Source organism: Ixodes scapularis, unplaced genomic scaffold (assembly GCF_016920785.2).
Source record: "Ixodes scapularis isolate PalLabHiFi unplaced genomic scaffold, ASM1692078v2 PGA_scaffold2__306_contigs__length_199485367, whole genome shotgun sequence".
Classification (NCBI taxonomy): domain Eukaryota; kingdom Metazoa; phylum Arthropoda; class Arachnida; order Ixodida; family Ixodidae; genus Ixodes; species Ixodes scapularis.
This window is the reverse complement of record NW_024609857.1, coordinates 84,956,962-84,983,399: the sequence shown is the minus strand read 5'-3', so window position 1 is coordinate 84,983,399 and position 26,438 is coordinate 84,956,962. Positions and strand designations below refer to the sequence as shown.

At 45.2% G+C, this 26,438-nt stretch overlaps 3 protein-coding genes across 4 annotated transcripts in view; all 3 read right to left on the bottom strand.

Annotated features, from left to right (window-relative positions):
- LOC8025426 (chromatin modification-related protein MEAF6) overlaps positions 1 to 26,377 on the bottom strand; it is a 44,301-nt gene extending 17,924 nt beyond the window's left edge. Inside the window, exons 1-5 of the mRNA XM_029966935.3 lie at positions 26,287 to 26,377; positions 25,464 to 25,579; positions 20,852 to 20,939; positions 17,186 to 17,219; positions 2,218 to 2,548 (exon numbers count right to left, since the gene is read on the bottom strand). Of these exons, the coding sequence (XP_029822795.2) occupies positions 2,218 to 2,548; positions 17,186 to 17,219; positions 20,852 to 20,939; positions 25,464 to 25,579; positions 26,287 to 26,364 (647 nt within the window). The 5' untranslated portion in view covers positions 26,365 to 26,377. The remainder of the gene's footprint in view (positions 1 to 2,217; positions 2,549 to 17,185; positions 17,220 to 20,851; positions 20,940 to 25,463; positions 25,580 to 26,286) is intronic.
- The window catches only part of LOC8026620 (mitogen-activated protein kinase kinase kinase 15), a 468,648-nt gene that overhangs the window by 323,883 nt on the left and 118,327 nt on the right, over positions 1 to 26,438 (bottom strand). The window lies entirely within an intron of this gene.
- Positions 138 to 1,178, bottom strand: LOC121836765. Its single transcript, XM_042291942.1, has 3 exons — positions 783 to 1,178; positions 508 to 686; positions 138 to 259 (listed from the first exon to the last, which is right to left on the bottom strand). The coding sequence occupies exons 1-3, from the start codon at positions 959 to 961 to the stop codon at positions 183 to 185; spliced, it is 435 nt and encodes a 144-aa protein (XP_042147876.1). The 5' UTR covers positions 962 to 1,178; the 3' UTR covers positions 138 to 182.

The window sequence follows — 26,438 nt, the reverse complement described above, 5'->3', positions numbered from 1 at the left end:
GTAAACGCTAAATTGCACAGTGTAGCCTGTGCTTGAGTCAGCAAGGACCCACAGCTTGTACCCCCATTTGACCCCCTTGTCACGCATATACTGGCGTATTCCCGATCGTCCTTTTGATTTGACCATTCGTTCATCCACGCACAAATTTCGGTATGGCTGGAAATGCTGACATGACACGTCATTCATATGTTGCAGCAGATGTGTGATCCTGTGCAGCTTGCCATCGCGGACAGCGTCAGTCTTCTCCGGGTCCATGACACTGAGAAAAGCAAGAAACGCAAAAAATCGGCTTCTGGTCATGATCTTTGGAAGAATGAGGCCGGAAAATAACTCCGAGGTATTCCAGTATAGATGGAGGCGAGGCAGTTCCACAATTCCCATGTAGATCATGGACTCCTATGCACTGCATCACTTCATTGGGACTGAACATTTTCCATGAGCCGTCCTTTTCTGCGTACGTTTGCCTCTCTAAAATATGCGCCCACGCATATTTGTTTGTGTTCTCACAGATCATGTTGATTAGCTCTGCGGTGAAGAAGAGTTGGAAGACATCGACGGCCCGGACGAACCGCCGTGCGCTACTCCGGACCGCGCCGCCAACTTTGACTCCCGGGTTTCGTTTAGGAAAAAACTGTACGCGCTTCACAGCTGCTGGCAAGGAATCATGTCCGTATGACGTTGAGACCCTGAAAATAAATAATATAGCTGTGAGTACATGCTCCGCCGGTCATAACTATTTATTAGTAATCTAAATGTGCGCCCCACATAAAGCTGACACTCACCCGCTGGATGTTCCGGCTTGAGTTGGTGCATCCTCGTCATCGGTGCTGAAATCTGATGTGTCCACATCATCTTCAGTCTCACTACTGCTGATTGCATCCGCAAAATCGGCTCCTAAAGAGCTCGAAAGGCCAGAAGCACGACATCTTTTGGGAGCGCCCGCGCACGATGACGACGCCATGATCGAAGCGCTCGCCCGTCAAAGCTAAACTTTTTGCGACGCGGGGAGGAGCGCCGCAAAGCAGGAAACTAACAAAACATAGCGGAGCACGTTGTGTGTTTCCCACTTTCTAACCTAGATGGCGCTAGGCGCCCGTAAACCGCGCGAGCGCGCGAAAATTTGAACTGGAAGTGCGTCGATCAAATTGATCGATTTGAATAGGCGCGGTAGCGAAAGAGTTAAAGGGCTTTCAATTCATTTCTCTATTTATGCCGCCCAGCCCATTACTCTTATTTCTCACTGTGAGAACTGGGGCTCGTTGCACGTAAGGTGTAATTTGCCATACGTTTTTTGCGAGCTTCTTTTCACTGATAATCATTGTCTTTGGTGTTGGCACGAAACAAATTGCTAAGATACGGCCATTGCCGAAGACGAACCGACACCAGAACATGTTCGCCCGTTTTCCTCGGAAATAAATTCCAGAAAATCTAAGGCTTGTGTATAACCGACGAATAACGAGCATGTAGCTTCCACCGCAATGCCACCTTGGATGCAAACCAAGTGTAGCCAGGGGCGCCTCTGGTCACTAACAAGGTGAGAGCGACACGGAGGAGCGTTGGTCATCCCGCCTACGGTGCAAGCTTCCTACCTTCGATTTCTTGTGGGCCTTGAGCGCGCCGGGCAGTCGAAAGACACGCCCCGCCTTTCTCGCTCCGTAGGTGACCATAGCCCACGCCACGCAGCCGCGACATACAAATTATGGAGATCATAACGTGCCGCCGACTCTGCGTTTGGCGTCCCATTCAGCCCATCATGGAGGTAGGAGGGTTTCGGAGGCGACGCGATGCAGCCAGAGGTGAAGCCAGAAGGGTGAAAGGACACGCCCCTGACGATGACCAAAATCGAGAGATGCCATTGGACAGAGAGGAGAGCCGACTTGGCACCAACAACCGTCAGACTCAGGGGGCCCCGAGGGCGACAAATGTCGGTGCCGAGTCGGCTCTCCTTTCCATCCAATGGAGTCTCTTGGTTTTGGTCATCATTGGGGGCGCGTCCTTCCACACCTCTGGCTTCACCTATGGTGGTGTCGTGTCGCCTCCGGAAGCTTTCTACCTCTGTGGCCGCCAGGATCGTGACCGGCACCACTGCAGACTGTTCTAGGAAGTCGTCGGGCAGAAACCGAGACTGCTTTTTTGGGTGCAGAAAACGGACCGGTTTGAGACGTATTGCGGGCACCGGGGCGCTATGTTGCCGCAGAGCCGCGGGGGGTGACCCACCTTCTGAACTTCTTGGCCGACTTCTTGACGCTGCCCCCGCCTCCCCCCGTGCTCCTGTGGTGGTGGTGGTGGGAGCCCCCGGCACCCTTGTTTGCGCTCCTGGCGGCGGGCGAGGCCGGAGGGGGCGACTGGGCACCCCCCCCTCCCCCGTTGAGTGTGGAGGAGCCCCCCGACGAGCTGCTGCTGCTGCTGCTGCTGGACGGGGCTGCTGCGGGGGGAAGCGGGGCGGAGGGAGGGGGCGCGGCCCCTCCGGACTGCGGCAGGGAGGCCGCGGGCCCGTTCTCCTCGCTGCCGCTGTTGGGGTTCTGCGACTCCGACTCGCTGTTCCGATCTGTGGGGAAAGGGCAATGTCGGAGGCGGGAAGTTTGCGTCTTCTCACTATCTGACCATTGGCCCACGGTTTGACGCCAACGAAGTATGTCACCCGCGTGGCAACGTCGTAACTGGGGGTGTTGCGAACCTGCCGAGGTTCGAGTTCGACCAAGTTAAACTTTTTCTAACTTCCGATTTGAGGTTTGACAAAAATGAAGTTTGACTTCTATGCGCAGTTGCAAAAATTTGAACGAGATGATGCCACCTGGTGGATGAAAATTGCAATATATGTGGGATGAACTGCTTCACTGGTTGGCACTAATAACTAACATATGTCGCATAAATATTGGTAATCATTTTATAAAATATAAAATAGTAAACTACCTGCTAAGTTTTTTGTTTCCTGGAATTCGAAATCTTCACGTAGAAGCCGGGTAACGCCGTCCATAAGTCGAACTTCGTCGAACTTTGCAAAAAGTTTGATGGTTTGCTAAACAAGTTGAATCTGGCGGGTCGATGCAGAATTTCGGGTTCGACGAAAGTTTGCGACATCCCTAGTCATAACCTTCTTTCGAGAGATCACCATTCAATCAATTTTTGCGAGGATTCCCGAGCCTTTTCATCTCGAAGAACACCCGTCTTTCTAGACCAATAACCAAAGAACCCTTTGGAATCTTGGCACTGAAGCAATAAAACAGTACGGAAGCGTACAGACTTCGTACTACAGAGTATTTGGCACATAGCTATACATCGAAAGTAGCACTTGAATTGCACAAATGCCTTACTTTACAGCTTAGAAAACCATTGAGGATGCTCCGGGGAGCCCCTAAGTTCCTAGGATTCAGTTTGAGAACCTATCGCTTCTACCATAGAACTCCAGCTTCCTTAGTCAATCGCACAACCTTCTCTGCCGGTGAGTTGTCTACGACCTATTACAACCTAATTCGACAAAAGGTAAAGGCTACAATGCCAGCGAGTCAATGACAATGCCAGAGCAAGACATATGACAACAGACTTTCAGGGTGCCCTACTCCCACAGAAAGCTGTCACATGCTTTGATTAGACACACTAATAGAATCTTCCTAAAGCGTGCGACGCCGTCTGCGGCGCCGGAAGGAATGCCGGGGACACTAGGTACGGCTGGCTCTAGCAGACGACAAGAGGCAAACTTTGAGGTGATGGCGGGCGGGTGAGGGCGGGAGAGCAACAGTGCCACGCGGTAAATTCTGCGGTGGCAAGGAGGATCACACAGAACTTAGCGTGTGGCGTTTCGCTACTTTAACAAAAGTTCTCTCGGCTGGCGGAGGCGGTTGTTTTTGCCCTTCGCGAGTTACGCTGAAACGGAATGTGACTGATACCACCTAGAAGAAAAGGCCTGCACCTTTCCACCCCAAACACCGTCGCCGGTAGATCCACAAAGCACCACTCAGCGCGCATCGAAATCGTCGCCGGCGCGTCCCGCAGCACCTCACGAGCGCGATGTTAGCACGTAGCAGCACCAAGACAGACGCATCTGCGGCAACCCTCGGCGAGCTTTGGAGTGTTTGCCGCTTGGGGAGGTGGGCTGTGGATATGTTAACGATGATGCCATGTGCAAGTATTGTCTTCCAAGTGGTACTGATATACAGGTGAACCTCGATTTAACGAAGTCGTAGTAGTAGTAGTACGTAGTAGTAGATTGGGGTTTTCTGGCGCAAAAGCAACTAAGACTATGATGCGCCAAGAAATGATACTATTGCAGAAGAGGATTTTGGAGAAGAAAGAGCATTAGTAGCTGGTAATTTGAAAAATGTATAAAATAAGAGTAGGATCTTACATTATAAATAATGCAACAATTTGTGTAAGAGATCAACGCTTTTTAAAAACTTAAAAACCTGGGTGGGTGGGAGTAGTGGCTCATTTCCAAGTAACACACATAGGTGTAAAGGAACATGCTCTTTGTACAGTTGGGAAGAGTAGTGGAGGCGTTTTTTTTTCATAAGCAGGACATTCTAGAAGAATATGTAAGACACTTAACGGTTCCTGGCGATGTTCACATTCAGGAGGGTCCTCCCCACGTAAGAGGTGTCCGTGCGTGAACCACGTGTGTCCAATGCGTAGTCGACAAAGGACTACCTCATAAAACCTGTCTCTGTGCCTAGCACTCTGCCACTCACTAAGAAAAGGCTTAATCATATGCAGTTTGTTTGACACCTGTAAACTCCATTCTGCTTGCCACTGAGCTTTAACATGACATTTGATTAGGGCACAGTAATCTCTGTATGGGATGCTACTAATGTCTACAGCACGGGTGCCAGAAGTGCCCGCAGCACGATCTACCTCTTCATTCCCTGGGATTCCGACATGGCTCAATACCCAGCAGAATAGAACATTACATCCTTTCCTGGTTGTTGCTACTATTTTGTTTTGTAATAAAACAACGAGGGCATTCTTTGGGGTTTCAAGCGACGTCAGAGCCCGTAAAGCACTCAGCGAATCTGTATATATAACTGACCGAGAGTTACTTGTTTGGATGATATGATCTAATGCAAGCAGAAAGCCATGCAGTTCAGCAGTGAAAACAGTAGCCGACGAATTTAGCCTACGAACACTTCTTACTAGAGGGCCAATCATGGCACAGCCAACAAATGATTCAGTTTTTGTGCCGTCTGTGTAGTCGTGGGAATGAGAATCATGTTCCTTGTGGAGTTCGAAAATTTCTTGTCGCATGACCTCAGTTGGGGTATCCTTCTTATTGAACTTTGTTAATGAAAAATCACAACATACGCAGTTAAAATCCCATGGTGCCATTGTCCTTGCAACTGTATCAACTGGAAGCTTACTGTCTATCCCAATAGACTCTGCCAAATTCCTGTTTCTCATTGCAAATGGAGGGATAAAGCTAGGCTTGTTTTCGAATGTCTTCTGATATTTAGTGCCCTCCACAGCCTCCCGGGCTGGATGCTGAGTGACTGATCGTATCCTTAACGAGTACATAAATCCCAGGGATAATCGCCGTCTGTCAAGGGACATCTCATTTCCCTCAGCATAGATACTGAGCACAGGTGATGTTCTGAAGGCTCCAATTGTTAAACAAAGTCCCCGTTGATGGATGGGGTCCAGTGCCTTAAGAGCCGATTGCCTAGCAGATCCGTATACAAAGCTGCTGTAATCCAGACGTGAGCGAATCACAGAGCGATAAATTTGTAAAAGACATGGACGATCAAAGCCCCATGTCTTGTGGGACAAAACTTTAAGGAGGTTAGTGATTTCTGACATTTTATTTTCAGATTCTTTATGTGAGATATGAAGGACAGTTGACGGTCGAAAATAAGACCCCAAAACTTATGCTCCTTCTTTACCGGGATGGGAGTCTGGTGCATTCGTAAAGAAGGCTCTACAGAGATTCCCCTTCTCCGAGAGTAGCAGACACACACTGTCTTATCAGGAGAAAGCCTAAAAACCATTTTCGTCTGCCCACTTCAAGAGGTTGTTGATTGCAACTTGGAGTCTATGTTCACAAATGGAAAGATTGCATGATGAGATGGGTATCTCTAGATCAACTACATAAAGAGAATATTGCACAGATGGAGGTATAGACCGGACTATTGAGTTCATCTTGACAGAGTAACACTCAAGACACCACCTTGTGGAACTCCAGTCTCCCGAATAAATTTTCTGGAGAAAGCAGTACCCAACTTCTCAAAAAAGGTTCGCTCAGATAGATAGCTCTTTATGACACCAAGCAACCTCCCACGTACCCCTACTTCATACAAGTCACGAAGGATTCCATAGCGTTATGCTGTGTCGTATGCCTTTTCCAAGTCGAAAAACACTGACACGCAGTGTTGTTTATTAACAAAAGCCTCACTAATTGTGGTTTCAAGACGCACCAAGTGGTCAACTGTGGAATGGCAGGAACGGAACCCACACTGATTTTTATCTAAAATGTAGGCATGTGCGAATAGTGGTTTTTAAGTTCGAAGCGAATACGAAGCGAATATTAATTTTCCTCAAATAACTTCGAAATGAATAATTCGAATAGTTGTGGGAAAAAGTGATTGGAAATCGAACACCATAATAAAATGCTGACCATTTATTCTCAACACAAAAGCACGAAAGTCCATAAACCTCTGCTGAGGAGGAAGAGTCTGGCGTTCTCATGCAGACACACAAACTGCTGAACATGATCAGGTAGCAGAAGCTCCCTCCTGCAGTTCACAATGGCTCCCACACTTGAAAATAACCTTTCACTCGTCGTCTGTGTTGCTGGGATTGACAGATACCTACGGGCAACGCTGACCAGAGATGGATATAGGTGGTTTCCCTTTGACTTCCACCAGACCAGAAGGTCTTCAGTGCGTTCTAGAAGAGGGCTCTTCAAGTACTCGGCTGCCTCGTCTGCGCCTTGTTGGCCTGTCTTGCGACATGCGGCGGAACTAAGGCTTGAAAAGACACCCCACATGGAGTCTTCCGGCAAGTACCCCAGGCCTGTGCTAGTTCCAGCCGTTTCATCATGAAGGTCATTTTTTAACATGCTGTCTTCCACAGCTTTTGACAGGAGACTGCGTGCCCATTTTTTTTCACTTTCTTCGATGTAGCAAATGTCCTTGAACCTAGGGTCCACCACATGGCCAGCGCTGGAAGGCGCAACATCTTCAAATCCGGGAATCTTGTCCCGATGCTTCGTAGCAGGCTCGAGGCAAGTGATGCTGCCTCATCAGCAGAGTGTTGAGTCAGGACAAGCCTGGTGCAGTGCAGCAGTGGAATGACTTGTGACAGCGTTGGGTAGCTGTCCCCTGACAAATAAGTTGTTGCTTGCTCAAGGGGCTGCAGGACCTTCACTGCTCCACTCATGAGCTTCCACTCACTTGAATTCAGGTTTTCAACAGTCTCACATTCAGAGAGCTCAACCGTGACAGGCACACAAAGTTTCATGAGCCTGGCCATCATGGCATGCTCACTATTCCAGCGTGTTGGCACATCCTGCACAACTTCTAGTGGATCTAGTAGCATGTTTTTCTGGATCTCCATAAAGGCCCGTTCACACTCTTGCGACCGAGTACGACTGAGAGAGACGAGATCTCTTACAACTTCTTAAATGTTTCTAGAATGAGGGAACACACTGGCATTGTGGCGCCATCTATGCGGTGACCCTAGAACTGCATTTCACAAAAGCGAAGGTTTTGCGGGATTTCCGAGGTCAAATGTGCGTAATACCCATAGAGAGGCTCGTTTATAACATTGACAAAAGTTTCTCGAGCCAAAAAAGAAAGGATATTGCGCGAGAAATAAAAAAAAATATGCCGGACCGCCGAGTTTACACTGCTTCCCAATAGATGGCGCCAGTGTGTTCTCTGGTTTAAGAAGTTTTAAGGAACCCAGGTTTAAGAGGTCGCAAGCAGTCGCAAGAGTGTGAACGCATAAGGCGTCCACGGGCCTTCGCACTTCTCTTGTATCGGCCCACGATGGCTCTGGCTTTAGCACAGAGCTCCGAGAACCCCGCTACTTCTTTCTTTGCATCGCTGACGCACAACTGGAGAGTGTGTCCGAAACACTGCACCTCACCAACGCAGATGTGAAGTTCCTCCTATTATCGGTTACGACGTAGATTGGCAAGTTACCTGATGCTGGGAGCTCCCACTCTTCGATGACGCTCTCGATAAACCGTACCAGGTTATCGGTCGTGTGGGAATTGTTTGTACATGCCAAAGCGTGCACATGCTGCCCGAAGTCTTTGTCCATCACGTGGACAGTCAAACAGACGTAGCTGTCGTTCGCGCACGCTGTCCAGCCATCCGTGGTGAGGGAGTAGCACCCTGCACCTCTGCTGAAAATCTCCTGCAACTTTCTCTTAACTTCCTTTTTCTTCGACTCGTAGAGGTTCGGGATAACTGCTCGTGAAAAAGTCATCCGCGACGGCACGCTGTAGTCTGGCATGGCAAATGCCACCATGTCAACGAAGCCTCCTTCTTCAACGACGCTGTATGGGTGCATTCCACGAGCGATGAAGTTAGAAATCATCTTCATCATGTGCATTGCTCTTGGCCCCGTTGGTTTCATCTTCAGCTTAAAGCTGTCGGCTACCGATGGCTGACTCGGCGTACTGACGCTCTTGAGCTTGGCAGTATTTTTGCGTGCTTGACGTTCTTCCATGTAGACCTGATACGCATCCGGGTGCCTCTTTAGATCGGACACTAAGGTGGTCGTTGTACCTGTTGGAGTCTTGAGGATTGCCTTGCACTTGATGCATCGAGCACTAGTCCCCGGTGGGATCTTTAAGAAATAGTTCCAGATCGGGTTGCGATGCACAACGCCATCACTTTCGTCGTCCACGGTGGCCGCAGCGGACACGCCAGCCATTCAATCCACCTTCTACAGTGAGCAACTGTAGTACAACAAAAGTATGCCAAGCACGTGCTGTCCGCCGCAAGAAACACAAGCATACGGACTTCCCGGTTCAGTGGTTCACTTTCGTTTCGTTCTCGGTCACGGATATGACTTTGTTCCCTTTTTTTTTCTTTCTTCCTGATGTTGATGCCCATGCGGCTTGCGAAAAAAAAAAAAAAAAAACACTCGACGCGACATTTTGACGGCGTTGCGATACCGAAACTATCGGAAGCAGCCTTGCGTCCGCTATTCATTAGTGCCGAATACTTTGAAATTTGCGAATATAAGAAATCGGACTGAAGCGAATATCGAATAATGTACAATTCGTTCGAATATTCGAAAAAAACAAATATTCACACATGCCTACTAAAATGTTTTGTTTTTCTAAGAAGTACATGAGCCTTTTATTAATGATGCACTCAAATGTCTTGCTTAGGCAACTGGTGAGGGCAATTGGGCGGTAGCTAGATGCGGAAGAAGCGTCCTTCCCGGGTTTCAGAAGTGGTATGACTGTGGCTACCTTCCATGCCAGTGGGGATCTACCCTCTTGCCAGTTGTGATTGAAGAGGTACAGAATAAGGAGTAGCGTAGAAGGATGAAGGTGAGTAAGCATCTGATAGTGGATACCATCAGGTCCAGGAGCTGAGGGCCTAGTTGAGCGAAGGACCATTTCGAGCTCGTGCTGCGTGACGGGTTGATTGAAGCCTCACAAACACCACTTGAGGTCTTCACGGCATGCACTTCCGCTTGCTCTTTGTATCGAAGAAATGCGGAGGAAGAGTTTTCAGAACTTGATACACAAGCAAAATGCTGACCAAGAAGATTGGCCTGACCCTCTAGGCTCTCTGGACAGATCCCATTGTGGGAAAAAAGCAGGACTGCAAAAGCATGGTATCGCCCCTCGATCCGATGAACTTTATCCCAGACTTCTTTTAGTGTTGCAGTACTATTAATTGAAGAGGCGTACCCCTGGAAATTGTCTTGCTTAGACTGGCAGTGAATGTATCTTGCCAAAGCTTTCATTTGTTAAAACGCGAGGAGATTAGTCTGCGTGGGGTAACGTAGAAAAATACTCCACGCTCTGTTTTGTTTTTTTCTCGATTCAGTACACTCTTCATTCCCCCACGGCTTGGGTCTCCGAGGGAGATGCGTGGAAGTGTGTTTTGAAGAACTTTAGCAACAAGGAACGGAGACAGTTTTGAGAGTGGTTAAGAAGTGTCGTCAGAGTGTAGAACGAAAAATTTTGTAAAGTGGTCGTTTCAGTTGTCTTGTTTCAGAAATGTGGAAAGTGCTTCGGTCTGGACTCTTTTCGGAGGCCGATCAGGTAGTTTTTGCTTGAAACCCATAAGAGGGGAATGGTGTACGGAAACTGTGGTGCACCACCCACCACCTAGCCCAACAAGGGAATAAGTAGCGCTTCATAACAAGAATGGCTTGGCTGAAGACGTTACTCTATTAATGCTGCCCAGTCTCTATAACCAAGTGTGGTTCTGGACAACGGGTCTGTCGCCACCCAAGGTTAGCCCTTGCCGCCAAAGGAGTTGAAGAAGGAAAGAAGAAAAATGAGAAGAGTGAAAAGGAGGAGAAGACAAGGGTGAAAGAAGGGAGGGTATAGTAGAAGAAGTGGCGACTAGACTGAATCATCCTGGCCGGGCCTTACCAGAACTCCCGTCTACGAGAAGCAGGGGCCGAAGTGGTGTATTGCCTCACCCGGGGGGCCCCGAAGGGTCCAAACCTACCCCGGGCTCGGCTCAACCACCAGAATGCCCTTTTCCCCGGACACGGGAAAGCCACGCACAGGCAGACATGGGCGGGCGAACCCGCATGGCTCGGGATCCGTGGAGACGCCACTCTCCAAACACCTGCTTTCACAAGTGTCCCCTGCGGGAAATTTAACGAAGTCACCGGGACCCGCTAATTATTTCATTAAATTGGGAACTTCGTAAAATCGAGGAAGGGAGACCTCGCCATACGCTGCGTGGAAAATCCGAATTTGTTCGTTAAATCTGGAAATTCGTAAAATTGGGTCTCGTAAAATCGAGGTTCAACTGTAGTAGTTACCAGCCAGTGGGCAGAGATGTGACCGGCTCACTGCACTCCTCTGCAATGAACACACTACAAGGACTAGCGATTTTGTTCTACAGAGAGCTAAGGTAGAAACCAAATATGATTATCATGCTACTATGTTGTCCTAGACCGATAAATTTCACATTTTAGCGACGTGCAGACAAGCACCACTTAATGCAACAACTGTGGAGGGGCAGTTTGAGTTTGAAAATGGACAAACAAGCAAAAACCATACCCCACTGTCACGTATAGTTGATTTTCAGAAATTCAAAGCTGTTTTATTCAAAAATTGTTTTAGGTCATTCAAAGCATTGGTGCAGTCTTTGCAATAATACATACATGTCTAAAGGCCCGTTCACACTCTTGCGACCTCTTAAACCTGGGTTCCTTAAAACTTGTTAAACCAGAAAACACACTGGCACCATCTATTGGGAAGCAGTGTAAACTCGGCGGTCCGGCATATTTTTTTTTATTTCTTGAGAATTATCCTTTCTTTCTTGGCTCGAAAAACTTTTGACAATGTTATAAACGAGCCTTTCTATGGGTATTACGCACATTTGACCTCGAAAATCCCGCAAAACCTTCGCTCTTGTGAAATGCAGTTCCAGGGTCACCGCATAGATGGCGCCACAATGTCAGTATGTTCCCTCATTCTAAAAACATTTAAGAAGTTGTAAGAGATCTCGTCTCTCTCAGTCGTACTCGGTCGCAAGAGTGTGAACGGGCCTTAAGAGGGGAAATCTGTGCAAACTGTAAGTTTAATCTTTCCGTCTGGTTAATCGAAGGGATTTTTTTGGTGCACTCCAAAAGTCCCATGACTCCAGAAGCAAGAAAATGCCGCATGATTATTTTCACTCTGCCTAGAACACAACCCTGCATGCTTCATTGCTTTTACTGGGGTCGGGAAAAGAACAAACAAGCACAATCATGCCACCAAGCCAAGCAAGGCAGCGCGCACATGCCGTACCACCATTCCTAAGGAAGTTACGGAAGCGACTAGCAACGCGGCCTTGCGGCGTGCACGGCCCACAAAGCTGGGTTTGAGGAATTGACCAGCCACCTCGGAGATGTTTCGTTCATCAAATACATTGATGCCAACGAAATGTGTGGTGGTCTGCGGTCTGCTTTCGAACAGCAAAATCGTGAAAGTGGTGATGCCTAGGAACCATGATGTCATTTTTCGGGCCAAATGCTGCTGACGCAAAAAAACTGCATTGGATGGATCATAGAGTGCCTTTTCTTTGGCAAAGAAAATGCGGACAAAATAACAAAGGCAGTTTGCAGAGCACAGTACTGTGGCTTGTCTCTGTCAGCAGAGGCAAGCAAAAAATCAATTTCTATTAATGAGCACTGAATAAAAACAAATGCATGCTTCCACCACATTTCTTTACTTAGAAGTCTTCTAATTTTAAATGTTTCGCAGTCCCCAAGAGCTTTAAACTGTTGAGAGTCAACCGTAAATGGCATTACTATACGCTCGGTGCAGGAACTATAGAGGGCACTTCCAAAACGTGCATAGCTCTACAAGTGGAGGAGCTGGTGTTTGACAGCAAGACACGTTCAGCAGACTGCAGCGCCTTTTCGCGCGCGAAGCAGTGGCGCTGGAAGTGCGCACAAACGAGTGCTCGGTTCTTTAAGCTAAAAGGTTGAGGGTGATGTTGCACGAGGGCTGAGGCAGACCTAAAAAGGTCATCTAGTTGCTCTCCCCTTCCTTAACCCATTCGCAACCAAAGCCAGCGAATCGCTGGGCATGCCGTCAGGGGCCAGATTATCAAAGCCGGCGATGCACCGGGCTGCATGAGTTTCTGTTTTGAAGAGCCATTCATATATGGCACGCTATGTAGACTTGGGGTTGTGTAGTTATATTCATTACCAACAGATGCCAAAGGTCGTTCTGTTCGCTGTGTTTGTTTGAGCTTGTTCTTTTGTGTGTCGTCTTTCCCGCTCGATCGCTGCCTGGTTAGGGAAGAATAGAAGATGGCAGTGTCCAGTGTGGCCTTTCCGACGATGAAATCATAAATGTCCTCTTCGACAGCAATGATGACGGGACGTCTGGTGAGGATAGTGAGTTTTCAGACTGCTGTTTGTCCGACAGCAGTTCCGAGTCCAAATCACGACAAGAGCTCACTGGTTGTGCAACGTCTAGACGACCGAGGATAAAGTGCTTTAAGATCTTTTATACGAGGAAAAATCTGGGAGGGCCTAGTGATTTATAGACTTGAACGAGTCACTTAAGCATGTAAATAAACATGTTTTCTTGTTTCCTGCACTGAGTTTTACTGTAAAAGCTGATTATAAAAGCAAAACTGTCACGGCTAGTGTGGCCCTCTTTTAGGGGAAAAGACATGCGGTACGGACGGCCCGGCAGCGCGCATGGTGGTGAATGGGTTAATAAATTTAACATCCATCAATCACCCTGCAGGCTGACCTCCGACGAGAAACCTTCCAGGCCTCTAGAAGGTGCAACCATAACATTTCTTCACAAAATCGACAGGGCATTGATATTCTGAAATCTATCTACCACAAATCCATTGTGTTCAGAGTGCAAAATAAAAATCAAGATAATATGAATCGTGATTTAAGCCATACAAATTCACTAAGATGATTTTCCAGAAGATCACCTTTCTCACAAATATCCTTTTCCGTAAAAATATATATTTTTTTATTGTTTGTCTGTAATCTGATGTTGCCCATGTTAATTTATTATGTTTTTAATTTTAGAATAAACATCAAGCAAATAAAAAAGTGTAGTAACAGGCTGAACATGAGCAAAATGTGGTGTTTTGCTGCGCTAATCGGAGGTGAGCTTCGTTTCTATCGTTCACTTCTTTCATCAATCATGCATGGCATCTAATGCAAGCATATCAGAATGTGAAGGAAACAAACAAAAACTTGTATGTGTATGTGCCCACACATACAGACCGACAAGGAGAGTGACTGAGAGACACACACAGATAGATTGTGCATGTGAGGTTGATCTTACGTCGGTCAGTATATATTGCTGCACGCATTGCCGAGCGAGCGCGTGGCCGAATGGTTACTGCACTTGGTTATCACGCAGAGGCTCCGGGTTCGATGCCTGGGAGCAGCCGTGCCTTATTGTTATTTCTGAAATGTAGCATTCTAGTGAATTCGAAAACATTGTTGTTTATTTTAGGTCCAAATATTCTATGCGTCGAACCTTCTTCGCCTATTATTCCAGAAGCCCATATGTGCACATAAGGGGCTTCGTGTGGCGAGCCAAAGTAAGTCTCACCCCAGCGTTCGATCCTGCTGTTACGCCGACTTCCGACGCCCGTGACGCTCTGTTGTTACCTTTTGTTTCCTTTTTGTCTTGGGCCCAAGTTTGCCCCATTTAACGCTTCAGTTTCTTCGGCTATTCTTTGTTTTGTCACATCGTCACTCGTGACAAGATAAGTTTCGTCAATCACGAGCCTCTTTTATGAAACTACGGGAAAGAACACCCACCTAAAATGAAGAGATAAATGGTGAAAACATGGGGTGGGCTATCTTTGTTGATGCCACAGAAAAACTTTATAAAAATTAATGATAAACCCCCTGGCACCAGCCACAAACCATGTGATGCAGGAACTTATACCGCGGATCATGGGCTCGTTTCACAATGCGATAACCATGTGGAAATTCACTATGAACTCCTGTGTCATAAAAAAGGATACCACGGGATGCGGACACAGCAGATTCGTTTCCCAGTGTGAAGGACCCGCGGAAACCCACAGAGAACTCACATCTCACGGGAACGAATACTGCAAATTGCGGCCACAGCAGATGCAAGTTTTATGGTGCAGTAAACACGGGGAAACCTGCTACAAAGTTGCCTGTCACGGAAACCGATATTGCGCGCGTAGATTGCAGACAAAAACGCGGGAATCCACTACAAACTTGTATGTTACGGGAACAAATACCGTAGATCATGAACGCAGCAGAATTGCATTTCACGACGTAATACACACGAGGGACCAACTAGCGTGGAATCGACATCGCGCGCGCAGATCGCGGACAACAGCGAAGGAATCTGCTAGAAATTTTATGTCACGGGAACAGATACCGCAGATTGCGGATGCAACAGATTCGCATTTCACGGTGCAATATACAAGCAGGAACAACTCGCATGTTATGGAAGACGATATCGCGCACACAGATTGCGGACAAGAATGCGGGAAACCGCTATAAACTCGCTTGTCGGACGTGCGCAAATTATGCGGTTGATGCGATTCCCGTCGACATCGCGTGACGACCAACGGGAATCAGGGGGTGGGCAATGTTTCGGAATTTTTCTGTTACAGATATGTATCCAGAAAAAAGGGATGGGCAGTCCTTTGCAGGCGGGTGTTCTCTCGGAACTTTACAGTACGCCACCACCTTGCGCACCTTAAAAAAAAAAAAAAAAAGTTACTGCCGTTAAACAACACGTGAACCGTTCTCAAGTTCAAAAGCTACCATATCATGTCGTTGAATCCTTTTTGCTGCTTTTAACTTCTGGTGCAGCCGAAAGACCTTTCACTTTGTTTGGAACCAGCCTCAGAAGCAATTGCAAAAGTGGCAATGTGTGCACGAACCTGATAGAAAACATTGTGGTGGGAAGTAGCTGTTTCCTCTGGGTTGTAAATATATCAGCTTGAACTTTAGAATTAAACTAGAACACAAAGAAAGAAAGAACAGGATAGGACACACAGCTGACTGTCCTTTCTTTCTTTGTGTTCTAGTTTAATTCTAAAGTTCAAGCTGATATATTTACAAGTATGTACCAACAAGCTCAACTCTTAACCATTATTCAGTTCCTCTGGGTTTTCACATAAACTTTGAAATTATTCTTATCTTGTTTTGCTGAAGTATTACAGCAAATGAAGCTTTCTTAATAACCAAACAAATTGTGCTCCTTTTCTTCTACTATAACATGGTTTACATCAAGAAAAAATATTTTAATTTCACTGCACTTTACAATATAATTAAATTGTGGAATTTTCTTTTACACTGCTCAGTGATTGGACAAATTGCAGAATTGATTTCCCGTGCTTAAAAAGGGCATGGAAAATTTTGTAAGTAATTTGTTTTTTAACTTATTACTAAAAAAAGTTAATTTGTTAAAAAACAAATTTCTTTTTTTAGGTAAAGTGATTGAAATAATATATAGATATCCGATTTATACTTGATATAAATTTAAAAAAATGAATGATTTAATTTTTTTTTGCAAATTATGATTCCTTTCTTTATTGATTGAGACATACCAGTTATCTTGCATTAATTAATTTGATCAAAAACAATTCCGGCATTTCATTTTGCAGTAATCTACTGCCTACCGGCAGCCCCATATGTGAAGAGAGGCGATTTCCATGTCCAAAGGAGGCTGATCAAATAAGAAAGCAAACATAATCTGCCAAACTCAAAAGTTGATTGCCAAGTGATTCCAAGTTTCATCATACTTTTCCTTACATTCCCATTTCTCAATTTGCGTACCATCCGAATCTTTCTTTAGCAAGTACAGACTGCCTCCAAACACTGGTCCGGAAATATTATTGACACATATGATGGGGGATGAAATGTTTTTGGAGCCTATCTCTCTAACGAAATAAGCACTGCATACCGACGAGTGTCGAATGGTATTTCAGTTTGTCCCGTCACTGCTGACATAGTTTATAGGCATTACTGGCACAAAATCAAACACAGCGCACGAAGCGGCGCTGTAGAATATGTACCGTGACGATACAGTGACAAACATGATCGGGAAATCAAATTTCTTGCATAGTACGACACGGGTTCATCATTGTTGTTACCTGACGAAACAATGGCGAGCTTAAAAACTATTAAACTTTGTCCCCGCCAGACACAATGCACAACTATTTTAACACTTAATAACAAAGCGGTTCATACTGTCAACCCAGCGCAACCGCAGCACTCCGACTTCAACGCGTACCGACTTCAATGCGTATGTGGCGTGGGCAGTCCATGAAGAACTTTTGTGCACAGATTAATGACCCTTTAGAGATACCCACGTCATAATACTTGTACAATCGTCTTTGAAGGTGACACTAAACTCCAGATGATTGTTTCAATTAGGAAAAATTTACCGGAGTTGCCCTTTTGAAACTGCACATGACCCTAAGAGAAATGACGAGAGTACAGACAAGTTTATAGATATTGAAAATAGGGGACAAACAAAGAAATTACACGAAATCCTTGAAGCTGAACGAAGAAAACTCACCTCTGTCGTCCTTCTCTATGATGCCGCTTACCGCCTGTAAGTAAATAAAAATGCGGACTGTTAGCCTCCATAATTGTATTGCCATTGAGCAAAAGAACCTGCAGGTCCGCTTAACTCACCAACACCCATACACAAACGAAACAGCACTTCAAAGGAAACATATTTAGGAGAATTACCATAATATCTTGAAAGATAGCCCACCTAAAATCACAAAGGAAATTGGGTGAAATTAAGAAGTGGGCTAACTTTCGATGTGCGATCGAGGAAATATGAAAAAAATGCTAGGTCTAGATTCTGTAACCTGCAAAATTTGTGACTGCACGGAGGGGCGATGAACCAAAGACGCCTGTTCTTCCCAGTCAGCAATGTTTGTTTATCTCCCGCCGTGGCTAAGTAACATCATTTCTGTTGAGGTCACCATTGATCAGTGCCCTGTAATTTGTAGAGGTGGGCTACCTTTTGGTGTTTTATGAAATAAATGGCAAATCGTGCCAAAAATAGGGGGTGGGTTGCCCTTCGAAGGTGGGGCATCTCTCAGGTTATTGCGGTAGCTTTCATTTTCATCACATCACAAGGACCACCGACAACTACCAGAATGCTCTGTATTAGGGGCAAAGCTCCTTAGGGTCTAGCCTTGTCTGGCGTTCGTGCTCACATCGATTGCACTGCCTCCGGGATCGGCCCACTTTAGAAAAAAAAAAAAACATACGCCCGCAAACTCAGGATCGCTTGCTTACGAGGCAGACGTCTTAACCACTACGCTACACTCCAATGTTGTATGTAGCCGCTCAACGTCTATACAAAAGAAGGCACTGCGGTCAAATGCGTATATAATCACATTAAACTTTGCATGCATTGGCTCAACATTTATAGACGAGAGGGCGCTGCGGTCAAATGCTCAACTGCGCATATAACCACGATCCATACCAAAATTCTTTTTCTGACATAGACGGTTGACTTAAAGGGATACTTCAACGAAATTTGAAATATTCCCGCCGTGTTCAAAAATAGGTTGAATATGATCCACAATATCCGTAAATGACAATCGCACGTTTGTATTTTGAGCCTGGTGGCTGTATTTTTCGTTATAAACGGCCCCCTCTGGCAAGCGCTCGGAGAAGGCCCAGCGGAGACCACGTGACATCCAACGCAATCGTGACGTAGGTCGTCTCAAGACGAGCAAAGCTACGGCGAGGCTGACGTCGAGAGGATGGCCTAGTCGTTCCAGCCACCGAAGCGGCTGCTTTTGTACGAATTTTGAGTGATGGGTTAATCTTCTGTAATCTTGTAGGGGGACAATAGCGACTTCTGCAACACACAAAAAGGCATTCTCGGGAAGAGGGGAGTTCCTCCTGCCCCTCTTCTCTCGTCGTGGCCGGAGACGAGACAACCTCCGTCACTAGCTGTCAAGGTTCCTAGACGGGCATTACAAGCGAGGCGTTAGCGACATCCACCAGGTGCTCTTTGCTAATCGTTTAATTCGTTTTAAAATTCCTTTTCGTGACTTTTTTAACAAGATATTGGTATGTCCGATGTGATGCCGCTTTTTTGAACACATATAGACCGAAAAATGAGCGCCGAAATTTCGTTGTAGTATCCCTTTAAGCGGTGGAGATGCGTTCCTACAGCTTCTAGTGGATCCCAGCTGATCCGCTAGAAGAACCACTGGCTCCGCATTTCATCGACCATAAAGCAGTAATAATGAAGTCGAAGCGCAACCCGGAACTCAGCTCTACCTATAAGCAATAAAAAAAATCAGCACCATCAGCACTGCCTATGAACAATAAAATCAGTATCATCAGCACCACCAGAGCTTCACCCCAATCAACATCATTCACCATATGGAGATGCGGCCTCTTTTTCTTTTCTTTGTGCAAAACACTAGAACATGTAGTGAAAACATCACACCCAAATAAGGCTTTGCTGAAGCCGTGAAATACAAGCTGAAACTAAGCCAACATCAGGGGAGCAGGACGGAGATACCTGACACTAAAGACTCCAAAAGTCACATGGCCTGTTTCACTCTCCAAGCCTGGTATATGGGTGTTTTCATCTCAATTCAAGCACAGTTTTGAGGTTGATGTTAAAACAATATATGTTTTGGGAGCGTTCTTGAAATAAAAGAAAGCGCAAACGGCAAGCTTGGCTGAGTTTTCATTTTCAAGTTATTGACCACTGAGGCAGCCTAGGTAAAAACCGACGTTTTTCCCATTTGTTAGGGATTGTATGTTTGACCACTCTCTATTTTGTCACTTCTCAAATTACTGCACTGGGAACCTTTTGTAACACCCTTGAAACAGGTTTCATTATGTTTAACGAATTGAAAAAAATTAGTTCTAACAAAAAGGAAACGGGGCTTCTGAGAAAGTCGATCCCAACTTTGCTAGGATTTTTTAGACACTCGTTCATTCAAATGCATGTAACTGGTTTAATTTTGTACATATAATATTGGATTTGTATTCAATGCAAATAGCTAAATTTGACCTTTTTGGAGATGTCGAGGTCGTTAAAATATGTTGAACAGGACACACATAAGAACTTGCCAAAGTTTGCCCAAGATTGTCAAACAGTGCGACACTTTTTGAAGAAATTATTCCCAAATACAACGAAATCTATTTTGAGAGTCACAAAATACACCGAGAAGTGACAAAATAGCAATAAGTCCAACACGCTATCCCCAAGACACAGGGAAGGACTTACTAATAAAGAAAGTAGGCAGATGCATAGGGTGGCAGAATTTTGAAGGCAGCCAATTCATGGCTGCCCCAAATTTTTTTACTTTATTTTTATGATAATTTTTTAAAATTAAGCTTCGAACTTAGCTATTTTGGGAATTCTATACCTGTTTTCACCTCAAGGACCGTAGCAAAACAAGTCCGGCTGCTCGCGGAGCATTCCGAATTTCCCCCTTTATGTTGATAATTAAGACATATGCAGGTGAATGTTGGATTATATATTTGTTATCTTATCAAGACATACACGTTCCAAATGCCAAAGGCATCGCTTTTTCCTTCAATAACCGAATCTCTTAAGAACTGCTTCGCACCATGTATGAACAATGCGCAAAACTTGCTTTGTTAGCTAATTTTTTTTAATTTTTAAAACAAAGCTTTTTTTTAATTTAGCTCTAAATTTAGCTATTTCGAGAATTCTAGCTCAAAATCTAGCTAGTTTTTAAAATTTTAATTCCAAATGTAGTTATTTGTCCCCCCCCCTCCCCCCCCTAACCTCTACTCCCCATAGTCATTGACCATGGGGAGCTGGGGTTGGGGGCACTGTTAAAGGCTGCTTAGGGCAACGAAATGCTAAATCCACCTCTGCCTCGGCCGCTTCTATGGCCAACAGTAACCTGAAAACAAAAAATAGCCCAAGCTTGCTGTTTGCACCCTTTCATTCAAAAAATGCTCCTAATACATTTTTTGTTTTGTTTCTCAAAATTAAAAATTTGATTTTTAGCCCGTGCTTGAGTTGAGATGAAAGCACCCATGCACATTCGGTTTCCCTTAAATTTATATATTCCATTCCGGGAAGGAGAGAATGAGAAGGAAACTGGGGAACGGTTATCCTACCGGGCAGAAGTAGCTGCTTGCACATTGGCCTTTAAGCGTAAACGTGCCGCAGCATTAGATGTCATAAGAAAATATTTACTAAAAAAAGTCTGCTTACAGATATGGACGTGATTGAAGATTTGGAAAACAGCCGCTCAGCCTCCTTGAACTTCCTGTTTCGTTTGTCTGCCTTGCTGTTTGTGTTCCTGCACAACAGTTCCAAAGAAGAGACTTCTTTAAATCATCACTTTATGCCACCATCTATCGCTGCACCAGCAAATGCTGCACGACGGAGTTTATGTAAAACAATGTCGGCTTTCTGTTTGTTTTGTTTTTTGTTTATTACTACTGCTAACCTCTTTCGAGGTTGTAGCAGGAGTGGAAAACACATAGATACAAATACTCCATGGTGCACTCCTTTACACAAAACGTCGCAAAAGTCAGAATAGGTGGCTGCATTAACGACATTAGCTGGCAGGTTGTTCTAGTCAATTACTGTTCTAGGAAAGAAAAAATATTTAAAGGAATCATATTCATAATTATATAATTGGTTTGATCGTTTTTTGTTTTGTTTTTGTTAGACACGGCAGCAATGAACACTAATATTTATTACTAAGATCAATTCACACGAGTAGCTCATTTGATCACACTAGTGATCTCAATAACTTTTCAATTATACCAAATAAAAAGAAACAGTGAGTAACCTGCTATTGCAATGTCTATGCCAACTGTATCACATTCTATGTTTCATTGCATGGCACTTATTTAAATTGTTCAAACTTCCAATGCTAATGCAACAAAGGGTTCAGACACTCAAGAGGCAGCTGCTGGACAAAGAGTCCTGGAAACCCACACGTCTGCTTCCCACTCGAGAATGCATCAAAAACTGCGGAGTTCGGCTTCATGAAGACAACAAAGGAAACACAGATGGAGAGTAAGCACACAATGATTGGGGTTTTGTCTTTTCGGGGTTCATTTTTCCCCAGAGGTTCGGCGTTCTTCGGAGTAAATTTTCAGTGCAGGACAAGAAATGGGTTTACAGGGGCAAATGAAACGAGACACAAGCGTAGGATTTCCCAAACTCCAAGGTATGTGACCCAAAAACTTGGAAATCACCCCAGTCACAATGAAAGAAGGAGATGGGCTTCCCAAGGAAAAGCAACAGCCTAGCGGACAGCGTCGTGCAGGCTGTGTTGCGAGCAGTCTTGGACAGTAACTACTCCCTAGTAACACTTCACCGGTAACTAGTTATGTTTTTCAGTACTATTTTTCAAATAACTGTAACGGCGTTACAGTCACTTCTCGATTTATGTGCCAAAATATTGCAAACATGACCACCAAATCGTCTCGCAATACGTGAGAGAGTCCCAAGTCCTGATATGGGACGGGCACAGCAAAAAATTCTGCAGAAACAGTCTGGAGAACAGTCACATAAAACGGCAAGGATAGTATACGGAGGTCGGGAAGGGAGACCCTGTCGACGTGAGCGGCCGCCTGGCTTCCCGAAGTCTTCCCCCATCCTCGAATTCTCAGACGCATGCGAGAAGTGTTTTTCGGCACCTTGCTCGGTGGTTCCCCTCCCCTCACCTTGCCTTCCTGGGCTCAGTGGGAGAACGCATGTTTTTTTGGAGATGTCAAGGTCCCCCCCCCTTGCTCTGCATCTTGGGCCCTGTCACTTCAAAAAGGGTATTTGCTCAAAACGTCTGTGTTGTTCTGCTTGTTTGTGCATTTTCTTAAGATTAAAACATTGCCCTTAGCCGGGACCAGGGGCACTTGGCATCAGTTGATTTATAGTCACGTCGTGGGCTTTCCGGGTGGTCTCTTCTAGCTAAGGTGGTGAGATGGCGGAGTGCAAACGTGTCCAATCTGGTTAGGATCGAAGTGGCAGAAAAAAAATTATAACAACCATTTGAAATACTACATGCAGTGGTCGTTCGTACCTCGATGAGTACTTCCTTGAACCGCTGTCGTGTTCAGCGGGTTTGACAAAGGAATGTTGCCGCAACATTCCTCTCCAAGTTTTCCAGAGAAGCTTCATGTTTCATGAAAGATTGTGCGCACGCAGTAGAAAACGATTCAGCCGACGAGTGGATTGGAGTGGCATAAGAAAACATCTACAAAGCTGATTGCAAGGTATGACTTACATCATTATTGACTTCACACTTGCACAATTTTTTTGCTTCCGTCCTATTTCGCCCCACAAAAGAAATTCAAAATAAGAATCGACCGATTGTAAACTCACACCATGATTGCATATACCCAAGATCTAGACGTGCACTGTTGTATTTGTGGATATCTTATGATGGTCGCGCCTATTTTAAAGTTCTTCATGGATCACCAGCAGGTACCTGCTAGCCTAAAATTTTAAAAAGCTAAAATTGCCTGTAATTTTGCCCAAGGAGAAACTATGAAAAAGTGCTTTAATCATATATAGTGTATTTATCCAATACTGTCTTGAATTATGGTCTTGGTTAAGGATCTATTTATGGCAACGATTAAAATAGGAAGAACCAAACATGTTATATTGACTACAGAGAACATCTTAGTTTCTAAAAAAATCTGATTCACTACCGTGAACCACACAATGTCTCCTGAAAAATCTATGCTAATTTAAAGGCCTATTAAGAAAAGTTCCTTTTGAATGTTTTCTAATATTTTTTTTTTTTTGCAAAGTAACGACAAAGTAACGGCCGTACTTTACCGAGATAACTCTGACTGTACCAGGTCTCTCTTTTAATTTTGTAACTGTAACTCTAGCAAGGTACAACAATAGTAAAAGGCTCGGAGAAACTATTCAATAATCAATTAGAAAATCTTCTACCAAAACCACTATTTGCTTTGAATTTCACCAATGTTTTATGTGTGCGCCTGCTTATAAATAGGCCTGTGTAGAAGAAAGTAAAAAAAATCTGCTTAGTATGTGTAGCTACTCCTATAGCAAACTGCTACTTTGCCTCACATCATATTTGGATGGATTTCTGATAATTCAGACTTCTGATATTTCAAACTAAAGGCTGTAGCTTCCTGGAGTTTGAACTAATGAGAGTCGACTGTATAACCCACACGGTACATTGTCAGTTACCATTACATACTTAAAAAAAAAAAGGAAAATAAGTTGCACCTTTGTATAAGATGCACCAACAAAAATTTTAAAAGAAAATAAATATAAGTTTAAAAGTTTAACACCGGAGAATACAATAGTCATAAATGCACATAAATAGCCAAAAACAGATATTAATAACCTACAATTTTAGAAACTGATACCCACCTCTCATAACGAGACTATACATAGCTTGCACGTGACATCATGCTAGAGGAGGACGGGGCCCTGAGCTATACTGGTGGTTGACTTTGCACCGTGCGCACGCAGTTACCATAGTGTAAGATGCCTCTCACAGATTAGACATGCACTGACATGCATCGGATCTATACGAAAAGTACCTAGTCTTCTACATGTGAGCTTAAAACCAAATGCTGAGCTTTCAATGATGACATTCAGCCAATATGTACGGTATTTTTCACCATGAGCGTGATCGTGCTACGAGTAGAAAGTATTCATATTCTGAAAAAAGCAAGATTTTGATGTGAAGGGCTGTTGTATTGGCAAAACAAACCCCATTACGTGGTTCAAGGCGTGCAACTCGCTGAAATCTTGCTATTCTCTGAGGAGCGGCTCTAGGAGCCTCAATTGATAGCCTTTTCCAAGTAGCGAGGCCGTTCCGATTTTGCATATCACTGCTAAACAACACAAGGGTTACAGTGTTGTGGAGGGCGTAGGCCACTGCCCTGGTGGCGGTGTTTTGGCAAGAGTAAACTTGGCCTCCCCCGCTGAACGATTGCAGCCCGGAAATTTGCGGCGCGACACGCTCACCCATACTCGGCAAGGGAGGTCCACCCGTGCACTCGAAGCATGGACACGGTAGGATGAAGTGAAAAGCAAAGGGCATCCACATCACAAACGAGCAAAGGTAGATGCAAAGTGCCGTCACCCGCTACTACAAAATGTGTCCTGCAAACTCGGCAATGTGCGGCTGCAGCCCTTCCCTGCCACTTGTACCTTCTATAACTTGACGGCTACTCTATTGCAGGGCATGCCGATGAAACAATCGTTGAGATCGTTTCATCCCAGCCTCTGATGATGTTGCCCTAGAGCTGTGTGTCCTCAGGGTAGCAGCCTTCGAAGGCGCTACAGCCTAACGCGGTGCGGTTTACCATGGCTCTTGTTGCAAACGACTGTCAACTCAACCACCAGCATGGTGGTTGCAGGTGTTCAACGTTCTCATCTAATGTGGGTGCAAAAAGGCATGTATACATGATAGCACTCGTGAAAGCTCCAAAAAGTACAACAGCATCAATTAGCAACGAAGCTTGAAACAGGGCCCCTTTCTGTGATAGATGGTGAGGAACAGGTAGTTTTAGCTACCCCTCATAGGATAACATCACAGGTTGGACTGCCTTAGCTATTTATACATAGCTTCCATTGACGTCACATCAGCCGCCACTGCTCCGCACCATCCTCCTGTTCCCATACCTTCTGCAGCATACATTTCACACTACCAACATTTTTCTTCTCGTCGAGGCTTGCCGTGAAGAACAAATTCCATGGTGCCAAATATTTGCTACAGAAAGTTTGGGCACAGGAGCATGGTACGAACCAGTGGCGGTTGGTATGGTGTCATATGATGTCACGTGCAAAGCATGTATTGCATACGCAAGCAGGGGTCACTTACTTGTTTGGGGCGAGATACCTGTCCCAGCCTCTGATGATGTTGCCATAGAGCTGTGTGTCCTCCAAGTAGCTGCCTTCGAAGGCATAGATCTGACGTTCCAGGTTGGCCAAAGTCTCCTGCAGCCCAAGTCAAAGCAACACGCGCAGACTGTGAGGCTTAGCCATAACAATGCTTTTCAGTTGCTACACAAATAATGCACTGAACAACAGTTCAAAATATACATCACTTGTTGTTAGCACGAGAGCACATTCATATAGGAGCCCAGAAACAGACGCTAGTAACTTACAAGCATAATCTAAGAAACGTAGAAACTTAAGTTGAAGAGATAGAGACAAACTACGGTGGCAGGCCAACATCGAATTAATTTCTACGGTATTCGATGTGTTTCTTACACAAGAAGGTGGTTTAAACTCAGGTGGCATTTCACATGTCGAAGACCCATCATCTTAAGATCAGTTTCGCAACTGGACGCAAGACGTGAAAGTAACCAACACTCGCCGATCAGAGAGCATTGTAGAAGAGTCGAGTTTCGTGTTGTAAAAGGAGAACAGAACATTAAAATATATTACTTCACACCTTAAACCTTCACCTTCAAAGAATGCGAGTGCCTGTTTAGCGGTAGGGAACCTGAACTCAAATGTAAACAAATGCACGTGCACTTTGGCGTCGCGGGTTGCGAGCATGCAGGGCTCAAATTGAAGTCCCGCCATTTTGATGGCTGCCTGTTTCAGCTCGAAACAAGCACCAAGCTGATCTGCAGAACACTGAAACGTGCCTCAAGGGAGACATTAGTGACTTCTCGATTGGATGGAGACAAACCTACCGCAATTTCAGCTTTTCGCTTGACGAGTTCAGCGAGCTCCGCTCTCGTATCAAGGGCATTACTGGCTTTCGTCGCCATTTTTGTTGATCGATAAGCTCCGCAGTGAAGTCGTAGAGTAAAGTGCCGCATAAAAGTTACCAAATCAGGGCATG